The sequence below is a fragment of the Phyllostomus discolor genome, chromosome 6, assembly GCF_004126475.2.
Source record: "Phyllostomus discolor isolate MPI-MPIP mPhyDis1 chromosome 6, mPhyDis1.pri.v3, whole genome shotgun sequence".
Classification (NCBI taxonomy): Eukaryota; Metazoa; Chordata; class Mammalia; order Chiroptera; family Phyllostomidae; genus Phyllostomus; species Phyllostomus discolor.
This window is the reverse complement of record NC_040908.2, coordinates 80,351,558-80,366,730: the sequence shown is the minus strand read 5'-3', so window position 1 is coordinate 80,366,730 and position 15,173 is coordinate 80,351,558. Positions and strand designations below refer to the sequence as shown.

At 47.9% G+C, this 15,173-nt stretch overlaps 1 protein-coding gene across 13 annotated transcripts in view; it reads left to right on the top strand.

Moving 5' to 3' along the window:
* CEP164 (centrosomal protein 164) overlaps window positions 1–15,173 on the top strand; it is a 77,265-nt gene that overhangs the window by 47,989 nt on the left and 14,103 nt on the right. For 8 of the 13 annotated variants that reach the window (XM_036028520.1, XM_036028521.1, XM_036028529.1 and 5 more), the window contains 7 exons: window positions 3,416–3,501; window positions 4,471–4,638; window positions 5,542–5,658; window positions 7,202–7,339; window positions 9,998–10,207; window positions 14,691–14,822; window positions 14,908–15,124. In XM_036028520.1, the coding sequence (XP_035884413.1) occupies window positions 3,416–3,501; window positions 4,471–4,638; window positions 5,542–5,658; window positions 7,202–7,339; window positions 9,998–10,207; window positions 14,691–14,822; window positions 14,908–15,124 (1,068 nt within the window). The remainder of the gene's footprint in view (window positions 1–3,415; window positions 3,502–4,470; window positions 4,639–5,541; window positions 5,659–7,201; window positions 7,340–9,997; window positions 10,208–14,690; window positions 14,823–14,907; window positions 15,125–15,173) is intronic. The other 5 variants (XM_028516013.2, XM_036028524.1, XM_036028525.1 and 2 more) reach the window with 5 other exon arrangements.

Sequence of the window (15,173 nt, the reverse complement as noted above, 5' to 3'; positions counted from 1 at the left end):
TCATTGCCTATGGGCTTTTGCAGGAACATTGAATGAATCTGGCAGGTTGGAGACTAGGGTTGTGTATGTGTGCCTTTATGGGATTATCGAGCCATGGGGAGGACCAGTCCCCAGGCTCTGGTCAGGAAGGGTGCTGTGGTTTCATTTCCAAAGTTAAGATCATTTTTTTCTCCTCTTTGAGTTTGTGAAACTTTTTTGTCTTTGTGAGAGAAGAGAGATTCTGGCACGCAGTCTCTGCAAGTTTAAGGGAGCATTTGGCACAAACAAGATGTTTAATGTGAATCAAGTCTGGGAGCCCTTCATGAAGTGAGTGCTGGAGACAGGATAGAGCTGTGCAGCCAGGTCCATTTGAGCCTGACACTATCCTCCCGGCTCCGGCTAATGAGTCTTCCTGAGCCACTGCCTAGCCACCAGGTCCCTGCTGCACATTGGTCATCCTCATTTGCAGCACTGGAGCGATACAAAGGCACAAACAAGGGCAGGTGGGATTAGTCAGGAAGGGTGTAAAGCAGGTAAATTGTGGGGCACCCATGGCAGTAGGTAAGTGGGGAAATTACTGAGTTGGCTGACTGTGCAGGGTGTATTTTCCATTGCTCTGGCTCCAAAACCTGGCCAGTATAAGAACACTTGGGTGCTTTCAAGCAGACAGATTTCTAGAGCCTTCCTAAAGCCTCATGAGGCTAGCAGCCTCTTTTTGAGTCATGGCACTTGGTATTATATCAAGTATTACAGGGCCTGGCTTGGATATATGGTTCTCATGAGGCACCCTCTGCAGCAGTCAGCTCTGGAAGAGAAAACCTAAGCTGTATCTCATGATGAGCATTTTGGGGTGCGGAGCAGTTCTGGGTTCTCAGGTTGGCTGAGCATGTAGAGCCCTTTGTTGGGCTTTGTCTCTAGCTCTCTCCTGCGTTCAGGGTCTGGCGGGGCTGAGCAGGGAGATGGAGCTGGAGGACCAAGCAGCAGCCTCTTTTTGGGACAGGTGGAACCAATGGTGCAGTCTCCTTGTCTTTCCCGTGGGCTCCTGCCCATGGTCTATATTCTCTGGATCTCTCCCAGGCCAAGGCCAGTGCAGAGGCTTAGAACTGAGTGCAATGAGTTTTTGTTCACTTAAATTATATATAACTTAATTGAGATGTATAATTAACATATAATAAATGACATTTAAAGTATACCATTTAATAAGTTTTACCGTGTGTACACCTTTCAAAACATCACCAGTCAAGATAATGATTGTGATCAGTTGTAAACATGATAAATTTTATAATAAATTGTAAAAGGGACCATAAAATTATTTCAAATAATACAGATGGTCAAAGTCTCCTACAGCTTTACTCCCACAGGTGGGAACTATTAACAGTTTGCATTAACATTTTGCATGTGCCTTTCCAGAAATTCTTTTGTGTACATGTAAGTGTATATTTATTTTCTATTTGTTTATCTTTTTTCTTCCCACAAAAATTGGGACTGTGCTACAGAAACTTCTTGGCAATGTGGTGTTTAGATTTGAGAATAGACCCTCATTTCTGAGTGAGTTCAGATCTACCTTACTCTTTCAATTGGTTGCAGAGCATTCTGCTTTATGACTGCACTGTGATTTCTTTAATTGGGGACGGTATCATATACAAAACAAAAGCATGAAGCTGAGGTAAGGATGGGAAAATGGTGTCCTTAGCAGTATTAGGCCAAGGGCTGAGGATGTGATTGCTGTCTCCCCTTTCTGAAGATGATTTCTGTCTGGTTCCTTTGATCCCTCTTCTGGGGATCCAGTAAGAGTCTACTAGAGGGCTCCCTGTGTGGGCACTTTCTCAAGGTACCCCCTTTTCTCCAGTAGGGGTTTCTGGCAGTCACATAGAAGATGAAACAAGAAGGAAATAGACAGACATTGTCTGCAACTAGTTCTTTCTGACACAGTGCTCAATCTCCAAATTTTTATTATGATTACCTTACTTTTTTAGTTTGTTAAATAGACTGGTCTGTGTGGTTTTTTCCTTGAGAAATGAGAGCAGGAGCTATTTACTGAGCTTGGTGTGATTTGTAGGGAAGGCAAGTTGTGAGTTGGACACCGGAAGCGAAGAGCTGGGGCATGAGGAGGACTGCGTACCCCAGCTGTTGTCTGCGGGCTCTGCCCAGGCTGATGCGATTAGGGCTGGCAGCGCTGGCAGGGAGCCCTTCTGCTATGGGCACGAGGAGGTACTCAAAGCGCCATTTCTATTTTTAATATAATTTGGGAGAGCTGGCTTTTTAGTTCAGGCCCTGCTCTTCCTCGCCCATCCAGATGGCAGAGTTGGCCACAGCTGCTGGGGTTCAGGCTGCCAGTGGAGAGGTATGGGAGAGTGTGGGCCCAGGGCTAGGGGACCCCACTGGGGAAGATGGAGTGAATTGTCTCCTGTCCCACCGCTCCTGTTAACTCCTGTGTCCTGGAACAGACGGGGCTCCTGTCAGTGTGACAGAAGGAGTGCAGGCCCTGGGATGGGGACTGGGACTGGCAAGGCTGCTTCTTTGTTTGTTCATCTGCTTGCCTTTGGCGTGGGGAGGGGGAAAGTATGAGGAGGGAGCTAAGGTTTGTGGCCTTGTCTCTGGGCCCAGTGTCAGTCTGATCGAAGCCCCACTGGTGTGGGAACGGAGGGTGGAGGCCAGGCTGGCTGTACCACCACACTCCCGTGGTCTCAGCCCTGAAGAAAATATTTGAGCTTATCAAGAATAGTTGTCTTTTTCACCAAATTTGCCCAGATGCCAAAGTTTTAAAATGAGATTTGTTGTTTGTTTTGTTTTTGGATGGATGGTGTAATCTTAGACAGGGAGGGGGCATCATTGTTCACTGATGGGAGCTGGGAGGCTAGGGGAGCGCACAATGGAGCAGGGGGGCACCCTGTCTTTCTCAGGTACTCAAATGGTGCCCCTTTTGTTTGGACCATAGCACTATCTCATTCACCAGTTCTCCATCTCCCCAGGATCCTTCCTCTTCAGTGTACTTGTTTGCTGCTCCCAGTGCAGCCCACTTCACTTTAGCATCTTCGTACATCATTTGCACTGAGGTCTGGGGCCTCTCTGGTTGTGGGGTGTCCGTGGATATCTCTTTCTCTTTGTAACCGGCAGTGAAGGCTTCCAACTGCAGGGGGCAAAATTTGCTTTTTCTTGTGTGTTTTCCTTCAACCTCTGTCTTCTACTTCAGCATGCAGTGGTTGCAGTGTCTGGCCTACCCCTCCTAAGCCAGCAAGACCGGCCCTGGGGACTTAGCCAGAGCCCCAGGAAGCTTTCTGTATGGTTGACAGGCCACTGCTTCTGTATCCTGAGCAGCCCTCATCCACTGAAGAGCTACCTCCCAGTGCTTCCTCCTAGGCATGGGAGTCAGGTGAAGGGCTGAGGAGCCTGAATACAGACTCCTCCAATGTACACTTTCCACTTCTGCCTACAGGCCCAGAGCTTGGGTAGAGAAGACAAGGATAACAGCCAGTCCAGTGAAGATGAGCTACAGAGCAAGCAGTCCAAGGGCTTGGAGAGGTACAGTGTGTGGGAGGCCACCCCCAGGGGTCCGGGGATGCCTGCACTTGGCAGAATTCCTGGCTCCGGTCAGCATGGCTCAGTGTGCTCCTGCCTGAGGGCAGACGTGGATGCTTCTTACAAAGTCTGTGTGAGTGCGTGCATGTGCACACACTCAAACCTCCTGTTTCTGCACCAAGAGAGGAATAGGAGAGCTACTGGGTGCCTTTAGTGAGACGTTGTGCACATAGCACTACTTGGTCCAGGGCTCTGTTCTTATCATGGCTTGGATTAAACTGTGTGTATCTGGTCATGGGCCAGCGCTGGAGCAGCCTGCGAGAGATCTGGAGGAATCATGCTACACGGTCGGTTCTGCAACCCAGAGCTCTGACCAGGGCCCTGCCGCATCAGAAGTGGCTGTGACCAACTCTGCGTGTGTGTGTGTGTGTGTGTGTGTGTGTGTGTTTGGGAGGGGGGACTTCCAGCTTCTCAGGCCTGAGCCCCTATAAGAGAAGGGCTGCCAGCCTGGAAGGGGAAGGGAGGTAGTCATTTTACTTTTGGGACCTTGAAAGGCTATTAGAATTCTTCCTTAAGGCTATATCTTCATGCCTGAAGAGGCATGACCACTTGAGTCTAACCACTTGAGTCAGACTTTCCTTTTTCTCCCTAACTTCTGCTTGGTTCTTCCATCTCTCCCTGGCCCCAGTGATGGTGAACTCTGGGAATGGACACACTGAGAGTGTGTCCAGCTCTCACTCCTGGAACAAGCATACATAGCACTGGGGCCTGGGAAGGCTGAGTCTGGTCCATGTGAAGGAAGTGCTCAGTAGGGAGTCTCTCCTTCCTGCTCTTCTAGCTGCTTTGCCCTCCCTGCCTCTCCATGATTGGGGCCCAGCCTGGAAGGAGGAACGGACCTAGGTTCATATACTGAAATCCCCAGTTGTCTTCCTTGAGGGGGCCTGACTCTGCTGCTTTGGCTGGTCTGACCAGGTTATCTCCTTTACTTCTGCATGGGGAGCGACTCAAGAGTTCCCTTCGCAGCCAGGCCACTGAAAAAGGGCCTCTGCAGGCCCCTGACGGGCAGCCTGAGTGGAATGGGGCAGAGGAGCCTGGGGAGGTCCCTGCAGGCAGCTCCATCCCACCTGATTCCCTGCAAAGGTAAGTGACATGGCAGTGGCCCTGTCCTGTGTGTAGTTATGTGTTCTGGGGGTGGAGAGGGATGGTAGTGGGTGGGGAGGCCTGGAGAACTGGGGAGAGCTGGAGCAGGTTTGCAGCTGAGGCAGCAGTAACAGGTCTCAGGTTTCTGCTGAGTGTCCCACATGAGTTGGAGAGTAAAGAAATTGTCCACTTCTGAGTTTTCAGTCCACAGCTAAATTGGGGTATATAGTCTGATTAGGGCAGCTTAGGATATCTTGAATGAGGTGGTAGGAATGTCTTCTCACCCAACTACCTCCCTTCCAGGGGCTGGAACAAAGACTCCTGTTACTGGGCTATGCTGGTCCTGCACTGGGGCCATTTTTCCTAGTGTTGTCCACCAGCCCCTTCTCACCCAGTAGTCATCCAACCTCTAGTCGTTTGGCAAACCCCTGTAGAGCCCTGTTGTGTGCTAGAGGGAGCTGCCTAGCCCCAGGCTTTCCTGTGGCCAGTGGAAAGGACCTTTGTACCCTTCCCTGGTTCAGATCCTGGTGCATATTTACTAGTTCTGTTCTGGCAAGAGAAAGAAGCTGGTTTCAGAGCTCATCCAGTTGGAATGAGTCACTGGGAGAAGTTGAGCAGCATCAGTGTTCAATCATCAGCATCTGTTGAATATCTGCTGTGTGCAGAACTCCTTGGGTCCCATAACCATTCTGCCTCACACATGAGCTGTGAGTGTCTGTTCTTCATTCTGAACAGCTCAGGAAGAGGCAGGAAGAGCAGAGTGAGATGTAAATCCTGAGGGTGGGAAACTGTTGGGCCTCCCTCCCTTGTTCCCATCCCAGCTCTTTGACCCCGAATGGGATGTGACGGGTGCCTCTTGCACTTTACTGGCTTTAACACATTTGCTTCCTTACTGCTATCAAGGGAGGAGATCCCAGGCCCACCTGCTGCCTGCAGGAGGGTCAAGGAGCAGTGCTCCCAGGCCAAGGAGCCCAAGGAGAAGGTGGTGGTCAGCCTTACCCTGCCAGTCTCTCCTGAGGTGTAAGGGCCAGTTTTAATGTGTCTGTCCCTGTCCTCCATTGCATAGGGATGACTTTAGTTCCCATCCACTCTTGGATGCTGGGGACAGGATACTCTGGTCCCAGCCGAGTGGGCAGAGTGGGGGGACAGTGGGTATACCCTTGGTTCTGTGAGTAGCCGTCACTAGTCTCAAGACTTCCCTTGGCAGGACCTGGGGTACAAGGGTGGAAGTGAGGGAGTACCTCCTGAGTCATTCATTAGCAGAAACCGGTAAATTGTGTTCTCCCCTCTACCAAGCACTATTTTTCTCTTTCTTGAAAAAAAGTTATATGTCAATTGTAATTGGGGAAAAAAATGCCTGCTCAAAGAAAAACCCCAAAAAGTTTTATTGAAATATTTTTATACGTGAAAGTACCCAAGTCTTACTTGTACAAGTCGGTGAATGCTTACACATGTACACACCATGTAACTACCATGTAGGTCAGACAGGGAATGTTTATATCCCCCGAGAGCTTCCTCATGCCCCTTTCCTCTTAACCCACCCACCCCAGGGCACCACTGTTCTGGTTTTTGTCCTGTAGACTCTTTTTCCCAGCTTCCCAACTTTATATACGTGGAATTAGATGGTATGCAGTATGTATCGTTTGTGCCTGGGTTTGCAGTTCACCTATGTGCTTGCATAAAGCACTTCCAACACTTAGAAATCACTTAGCTTCACCTATTTTCACCTTCCCCTATTTCACCACGCTTACAGGGGAGGAAACCAAGGTTCAGATGGGTGAAGGGATCTGCCCAATGTCACATTGCTAGTCAGTTGCAGAATTAGGGCTTAGACTCTAGTCAGTGAAGCTATAGACTTCTGACGTTTAGTGTGTGGCCACTGTGCCTTTTTTCTGCAAGGAGAGAGGCAGGTGCTAGGGCTATACCAATTTTCCTGTCTGTGAACCAAGTAGTACAAAAGAATTAGGAGTCCTCAGGATTTGGGCTGACTGTTGAGCACAGACACGTTCATCCACTGATTGCTACAGAAACTGTCACAGAGAGCTGGCAAGGCACGTGAACTCACGATCACATGTTACCACCATGGGCTGTAGGAGGGTTGGTGAGGGGTAGCCCTGTTTTTTAGGTGGTGATGTATCCTACAGTGATAGCTCTGACCCTGAAGTTTCCTTGGTGACTGTGGACAGTCAGGGTGTTTTTATGTGGAAGGAGGCGAGGGGCTCAGAGAAAGGACCAGAGGGGGTCTGCTCAAGGTCTCTGGGAGTGAAGCTGGGCAGTAAGAGAGGCCATGGCAGCTTTGTGTTTCTCCCCTGCTGGCATCTTCAGGGATGTTTCCCTGGACCAGTTTACACAGTACCTGGAGGAAATGTCTGCTGTTCCTTTCCTGAGTCTTTTCAGGCCCCATAACTTCCTTGTCATTAATTTTTACAGCTATTACACTTGGAATGGGTTGATTTGCTGGGTTTTGTGGGGAGTAGCTATGTGTCTCATTTGTATCTGTGGGATTTTAATTTATGGAGAAGTCAATGCCACTGAAAGAAGAATTTATTGCTAACATTTCCAGAGAGAAGACAGCATGCCACACCACACAGGGTCACGTGGGGAAGGACCAGCGCTGCTCAGGAGGCAGAAGAGGCGAGAGGGGAGAACATGGTCCAAAGCCTTTATTAGGGTTTTCATGGGAAGGCATGGATGAGGCAGGGTAAGCACCTTAAGTGTGGGATTGGATAGTTTGAATGATTTTGTGGGTTTTGGGTTATGGGGGTGGTCTCTAGTTGCCTGGTATGGGCCCTGGGTGATTGAGAGTAGGGAAATATGGGCTTGGTGTGAGTTAGGTAAGGACGTGGTCGGGTTACAGACTCAGGTTGGTTTGCATGTGACATCGGTGCTGCCTTTGCTATCTGTAAGAATTGGTGAGCCCTGGAGGGGGCAGTCTCTCTTTGACCAGCAAGCTTTTTAAGAATGTCAGAATATCATAAAATATGGGAAATAAGAAAATGTGAGTCTGTCACCTTTCATAGGTGTTGTCAAGCTGAGTCAGAAGGAGTTAGGAGCAAAGGGCAGGCCAGGGAGCATGGGCAGGACTAGCGAGCAGCCGCCACCATGCACGCTTTATGACCTGGAGGCCTGCCTCTGGGAAACAGGGATGTTCTCCCCTTTGTGATGCCCACATCTTTCACAAGGTGTTTATAGAGGATGGTAGATGAATTAAAACCACTGGGTTGAATGTAAGAGGGTGCAAGATGTCTTGGATTGCGATCCCAGTTTCAATGGTGTACAACCATACCAGAATGTCTGGGTGCTGGATCTTCTTCCCTCTTCTTCCTCCCTGATCACCTTCCCATCTTGCTTTTCTTCACATGTCTCAGAGCTACTTGGTGGCTAGCCTGAAATGATCATGTTCCTACAGAGCCTCCTCTTGACCACTAACTGGTAGAAGCTGGGTATCATTGTTGCTGGTACTGAGGAGAGGCCTAGAAATCAGACCTGCCTCTTCCTTTGGAGTCTTCAATTTCCAATCGTTTCACAGATCTTTTCCTTGTGGGCTCATTGTTGACTGCCCACAGGCAGTATAAGCTGAGAGCTTAGGATATTAGATCTTTAAAACAGGACATGGAGAAGAAGCACACAAAAAAATGGGCCAGTGAGCCCACGTGCCTGGTGTGCGCCAGCTTACCGGTACGTGTAGCCTGGGCACAAGCTGCCATGCTGTCTGACACCATATCTTTCTGCAGCATCTGTCCCCAGGGCTTCACAGAGCTAAACAGCCCACAGGGGAGAGACACATTAAAAGGAACCATCTCAGGGAAAAAAGATGTTTTCAGCCAAGTTGGAAATGAGTTGGAGGGTTGATGAGGCAGAGAGCTGTTGGGGGGAGGCTCTTTCCAAGGGCAGGATTCTCAGAGGAGGTGGCATCCGCATTTCTTACATCTGCATCCATTGGGCTGTGTCGAGAGACCAAGAGGGAGCCGGGAATTGTACGGAGGGGGGAGATGGAGCTGGAAGCAGAAGAGAATTGAAGGCATAGCTCAAGACTGTTTCTGGTCTGAGTTATAATTTTAGGAACAGCAGAAGGAAAGATTTTCATGGTATTTCAGAGATGTCATTGGCCTTTTATGTCTTCCTTCTCTCTGTGGTCTCAAGGGGCTGAACTGGAATTATTCCAAAGGCCTTGTTTTCTTCTGCTGTTCCCATCTGACCCTGCATGCTGGCTTCCATCTGCTGCACTGCTAGAGCTGGAGGGAGAAGGGGGGTTCTGCGACCTCAGATGGGGACAGGCTCCCAGTACTACGTTTGCTCTAGTGCTCCTTGGTTTGGACTATGGCCACGTGCTCCTGAGGTTGACTGGGTCAGCAGGCCCGGCCTGCCGCAGCCTGAGCACTGTGGGAGAAGGCTGGTGGTTGTGTGGCAAAATCAATTTCTAATGTAAGATCTAGGACCTGGGAATGCAAACACATACAGACTTTTAGGAAAGCCATTTAGGGAGGTGACATACTTTATCCTGATTTTGCTATCATTGTTCTAAATGACCCTGGGGTTTTTCTTTGGGTATTTCTTTCAAGAACCAGTGCATAAACAGCAAACAACCTTGTTACATTAATCCTTATCCCACCACCCACCTTGTGCATCCAGGTTAGCCCTTAATTTCTTTTACCCATTTCTAAACACTGAACTGAAGTAGATGTTTAAGTGTTACATCATTGGGGAGTTATGGAGCATGGCATTCCTATTGTGCTCCTGCTACTCTCTTTGGCTTAGGGAATATCCTGCCTCTCTCCCTTGGCAATGTGGGGCGGGGGTTTCCCCTTTCCTGCACCTTCATGGAGTAGTGTAGGTCTTGGGGCTAGGAGAGATGCTCCTGCTTCTACCACAGGCTCATATGAATTGGCCTCTGTTCAGTTTGGAAGGCAAAGAGCAGCCTCTGGAGACCTCCCAAACTGCTCACATGAACCTCAGGCAGCAGGCAGAGCCCTGGTGGAGAGACAGAACAGGGCCTTGAGCCATTCTGGGGAAGAATCTGTTAGGGATGGAGCTTTAATTTCTTCCTGCCGCTGCCAGCTCTTGAGCTACATCTTTACCTTGGGTCATAATCAGCAGAAGGGCTGCCCTTCTCCCGAGGTTCTTCAGGCCTTGGACAGCCACAGTGGGGCTTGTCATGAAGAACAGATGCTGCCTGTATCTCTGAGAGGGGAAGCCTTACTGCCTGCCCTTGGGGACCTAATTTGCACATGTGATTCTTGATCAAGGGCCCTCCATTAGGGTATATGATGAACTGTAGCTCTATAAACCTTGATGCCAAAAGGTGGGTGGGTGGATATTAAAACTTGTGAAATGCTGTTCCCCACCCCGCCCTTGGTAGGCGATCTCCAGAGCTTGTGGCTCCCCCAGAGCAGCTCTCAGAGGCCACCGTGAAAGCCATGGAAGAGGCAGTGGCCCAAGAATTTGAGCAAGATCAGAGGCAACTACTGGAATTGAAGCAAGAGAAGATGCAGCAGCTGCGGGAAAAGCTGTGGCAGGAGGAGGAAGAGGAGATCTTCCAGCTTCACCAACAGAAAGAGAAGTCTCTTAGGTCCTGCCACTCCCCTTAGATAAGCTGCCTGGAGCCTGGCAGTGACACGTGGAGCAAGGGGCACACTCTTCCTGCCCTGGACACCAGTGGGATGCCCACGGTGGCCTGTGGGAAGCTGGGTGGCAGGATTATAATGGGAACAGCTAACATTTTTTGAGAGATTACACTGTTCCATGTGCATTTTTTTTCATGTTTACTTATTTATTTTTTAGAGGGAAGGGAGGGAGGGAGAAAGAGAGGGAGCAAAACATTGATGCGTGAGAGAAACATCGACTGGTTGCCTCTAGCATGCCCCCAACTGGGGATGTGGCCTGTGACGCAGGCATGTGCCCTAACCAGGAATTGAACCAGCAACCTTTTGGTTGGTGGCCCATGCTTAATCCATTGAGCCACACCAGCCAGGGCATCCATGTGCTTTATATCTATTAATTTGTTTAATCTTCTGAACAGCTTTTATGAGGTGTTATGAACCCCATTTCATGGAATCTGTATAATACAGATGAAGAAATTGAGGCACCAAAAGGTTAAGTCAACTTGCCCAAGGTATGGAAGCTGAGAAGCAGCAAAGCTGGCTTAACTCAGGAGGCTTGTGTCTGAAGCCTGTTTTCTTAACTACTATGGGTCACCTTTCTTGGGAGTTAGGGCCCTGCTGGGACCCAGAGAGATTGGTGGAGCCACGCGATGCAATGTGAGGTGCTCTTGCCCAGGATGCAGAAGTTTCTCTTTGGGTTTCTGCTCTTTCAGTCACTGGCTGGGAGACCCTAGACAAATAAAACACTTCAGCCTGTTCTGGGCCTGTGTGTGTATGATTGTGTGTGTATATGTATAAACAGGTAGAGGTTTATTTCTATAAGAACAGGCAGTCTTGGGTTGGCACAGTGGCTCACAGAGTCACCAGGTCTCTGTCTTCTTAATCTCTCCCTCTTTAGTGCTGGATTTTACTCTCAGACAGGGTCTCTTCACAGTCTGATATAGCTGCTGGATCTCTAGCCATTGTGTCTGTGCTCCAGGCAGGAAGAACAGGGGTAAAGTAAAAAAGGGGGTTCCTTCTAGCTCCTTCAGGCCGGTTAAGGGAGTTTTCCTAGAAACTTGACCCAATAATTTCCACTTAAATCTCATTGGTTATTCCTGGTTGCAAAGGAGACTGGGTAATGTAGTCCTTTAGCTGGGCCTCTTTACCTGATAGAATAAAAATCATGGTTCTGTTAGTTAGGAAAATGGTAGAATGGATATTGAGAAGGTAATAAGCAACCTCTTTCACAGTCTCAGGATGGGAAAAGTGCTCTGAAAAGGTGTTAACATAATTCACTTACTTGGCAGTTTAGCTGAAATCTAAATCTTACCTCTTGGACAGAGCATCCAAAAATAGTAGAGACTTATTTTTTTATATTATAGATAACAAGGAGTGTATAAACATTTATACTTTGTTTAGAGAAGCTAACAGAAAGCCAATACTTGAGTATCTAGAGGGCTGGGAACAATCTCTCTCATTAGCTCAACGCAGGGTCTGCTGAAGAAGGGTCCATCCTTAAATCACCTCCCTCTCAACAACCCAGACCCACTGCCAGGGAGCATCCCACAGAACAGATCTCCCCATAGCACCCTATTCCAGCCAGCTGAAAATTGAGCCAAACAGGGTGTGGCTTAGCTTACCTTGAGAGGTAGTGCCTAGGAGAAAATCCTGGCAGTGTTCCCCTGCCAGCCTACCAGGTGCCCCCTCTCTTCCCCGTTCTCCCAAAGCTTAGCTGACTGTGCTGTCTGTCCTCCCCAAACCCCGGACTCCAGAGGGGTGTCCAGAGCCCTCTTAGGTTGTGGTGAAGACTAGCATGCCACAAGTACCTGACTCAGGGCCTGTAGCACAGAGTCCCTCAATAAATGGTAGCTCTTATTTTTATTTTCATTTGAAATCAATGTAGTTTCAGCAGTCTTGACTAAGTGACATCTCTGTGGGCAGGGCCTTGCCTGGGTCTCTTCAAAGAGAGAGAGGCCCTGCCTCTCTGGGAAGTTCTTCATGAGAACCCTGTTTCTGTTTACACATGAGCCTTCCTGAGAGGCAGGGCCTCTCTGTGCTGGGAAACTTCCACTTGGTAGAAATTTCTGGAAGCCACACTGACCTTATAGTAAATATTTCTTTTATTTTTAATTTAAAAAATGTTAAGTTACAGTTTACATTCAATATTATTTTGTATCAGTTTCAGGTGTATAGCATAGTGGTTAGACAGTTACATATTTTACAAAGTGTTTCTCCTGATATTTCTAGCACCTACTGGGGACCATACATAGTTATTATAATATGAGTGACTATATTTCCTATGCTGTACTTTATATCCTTGACTATTTTTTCACAAATATAACACATATATTTCTTGAATGAGCAGTCAGGAAGGCAGGCAGGCTGACCCTTAGTTTCTTTTTTTTTTTCTTTTCAATTGAATTTATTGGGATGATTCAGCATCCTTGTCAAGTCTACTTCCATTGCCACTTATGCCCCTTTTTCCTTCTGCCTCTCCTAATGCCCCCTTCCCCTCTGGTAATCACCACACTGTTGTTTGTGTCCATGAGGTTGTTTTTTTTTTTTTTAATATCTTCACTTTTTTCACCTGCAACCTCCACTCTCCTCTGACAGCTGTCAGCCTGCTGCCTATGAGTCTGTCTCTTTATTGGTTGTTAGTTTATATTGTTCATTAGATTCCACATATGAGTGAAATCATATGGTATTTGTCTTTCTCTGACTGGCTTATTTCACTTAGCACAATGCTTTCCAGTTCCATCCATGCTGTTGCAAAGGGTAGGAGCTCCTTCTGTCTTTCTGCTGCATAGAATTCCATTGTGTAAATGTACCGTAGTTTTTTGATCCATTCATTTACTGATGGGCACTTGGGCTGCTTCTAGCACTTGGCTATTGTAAATAATGCTGCTATGAATATTCGATGCATAGGTTCTTTTGAATTAATGTTTTGGGTTCCTATGGATATATTCCCAGAAGTAGAATCGCTGGGTCAAAAGGCAGATCCATTTTTAATTTTTTTAGTGAACTCCATACAACTTTCCACAGTGGCTGCATCAGTCTGCATTCCCACCAACAGTGCGTGAGGGTTCCCTTTTCTCCACAACCTCGCCAGCACTTGTTTGTTGATTTATTTATAGTAGCCATTCTGACAGATATGAGGTGCTATCTTATTGGAGTTTTAATCTGCATTTCTCTAACAATTACAGATATTGAGCATCTTTTCACCTGTCTATTGCTCATTTGTATGTCCTTTTTGGAGAAGTGTCTATTCAGGTTGACCCTTAGTTTCTTTAGTTGTAAGATGAAGAGAGTTGTAAAATGAAAGCCTTCTTTTTACAGAAGCCCCTTCTAGCTCTACTGAGAAAACGTTTCTGGGGAATCTAGAAGGAAGGATTTTTACTTAACTCAAATTTTCTGCCATAATGGAAGAGAGTAGTGGTACTGATAAGTTGAAATAGGAAGTGATCCTAAATCTTTTGTGGCTTTGCAGTTCATTACAGAAGCTTCTCAGAGAAATTGTCTTCTGAGTCATGTTGTTCTTAGGCTTGAGTGCTCTGAGTGTCCAGCACATAACCCTGGCCAGGTGGGGCTGTGTGAGGAGGGTGTGGTTCGTGTGAGGAGAGTATGTCCACTTGGGGTGAAATGGTTACCATTGTTGGTCTGTAAAAAAAGATACCCTCATAGATAATCAAAGCTTGCTTATATTTGGGGCTAGTAATACTGTTCAAATTTAACAGACTTTTATTGATCATCTACTTCATGTTAGTTACTGTGGTCAGTACATGGGCTATAACAAATTTTAAGACAAGATTCCTTCCCTGGAGAAGCTCCCAGGCTTGAAAGGAAAGCAGATTTACAAATGATTAATTATGATGCAGTATGATGCGTGGTATAGACTGACATGGGAATACATTGGTGAACTTGGAGTCAGACTTCTCAGAGAGGATGGAGCTGGGTTATTGAATAATGAATATGGGTTTGTCAGGTAGGAAAGGGGACACTAGGGAGAGGAACTAGCATGAACAAAGGCTAAGAGGCAAGGAAGAGTGTGGTAGGATTTGGAGGTGGTGGCTTATCTGATTTGACTAGAACAGAATCTGTGGGGTAGAGAGTGAAAGGATATGGAGCCAGAGTCAGGTTGAGGTCAGCCTGTATCTGTCCTTGAGTGATTGCCATGCCAAGGTGAACTTGGAGGCAGATGGGTGCCTTTTGGAAGAAATGCTGTTCTGGGACCAGGCAGCCTGTGATCTGCTTCCTGAAGTAAAGAGCAGGTGGAGTTCATGGCCTCTTTACCTTGGGGAGTGTTACAGGGAGGTGGCAGGACTCAGAGGCTGAAGTTAGGCTCATCTTCAAGATTTTAGAGGCTTCATAGGCAGGCTATACAGGCCTTTGAGGCCAAGAACCAGGGATTATGACTAGAAGAGAAAAGACCTGTGGACCTTGCAACAAACTTGCCTTGCCTTTCTTTCCCAGTTTCCTAAAGGAGCAGCTACAGAAAGCCACTGAAGAAGAGGGAACTCGGATGAGAGAAGAGGAAAGCCAGAGGCTGTCCCAGCTCCGGGCCCAGGTCCAGTGCCGTGCAGAAGCAGATGAGGACCAGATCAGGTGAATGCCTGTTGTGAGCTGACCAGCCCCATGGGGGCACCCCTTGAGTGCACAGGTCTGTCTCCATTCCCTTCTCTTTGCCCAGGGCTGAGCAAGAGGCTTCGCTGCAGAGGCTAAGAGAGGAGTTGGAGTCTCTACAGAAGAGCGAAAGGGCCAGCTTGGAACAGAGAAATAAACAAATGCTGGAGCAGCTCAAGGAAGAGATGGAGTCTTTGGGGAAGAGGGAGCAGGCTGCCCTGATCTCCGAGAAAAAGGAGGCTCTGCAGCAGCTGAGGGAGCGGCTGGAAGGAGAGAGGAAGGAAGTGAGCGAGTGGAGTTGGGACCTTCCTCTTAGATGTGCCTTGGGCTGCC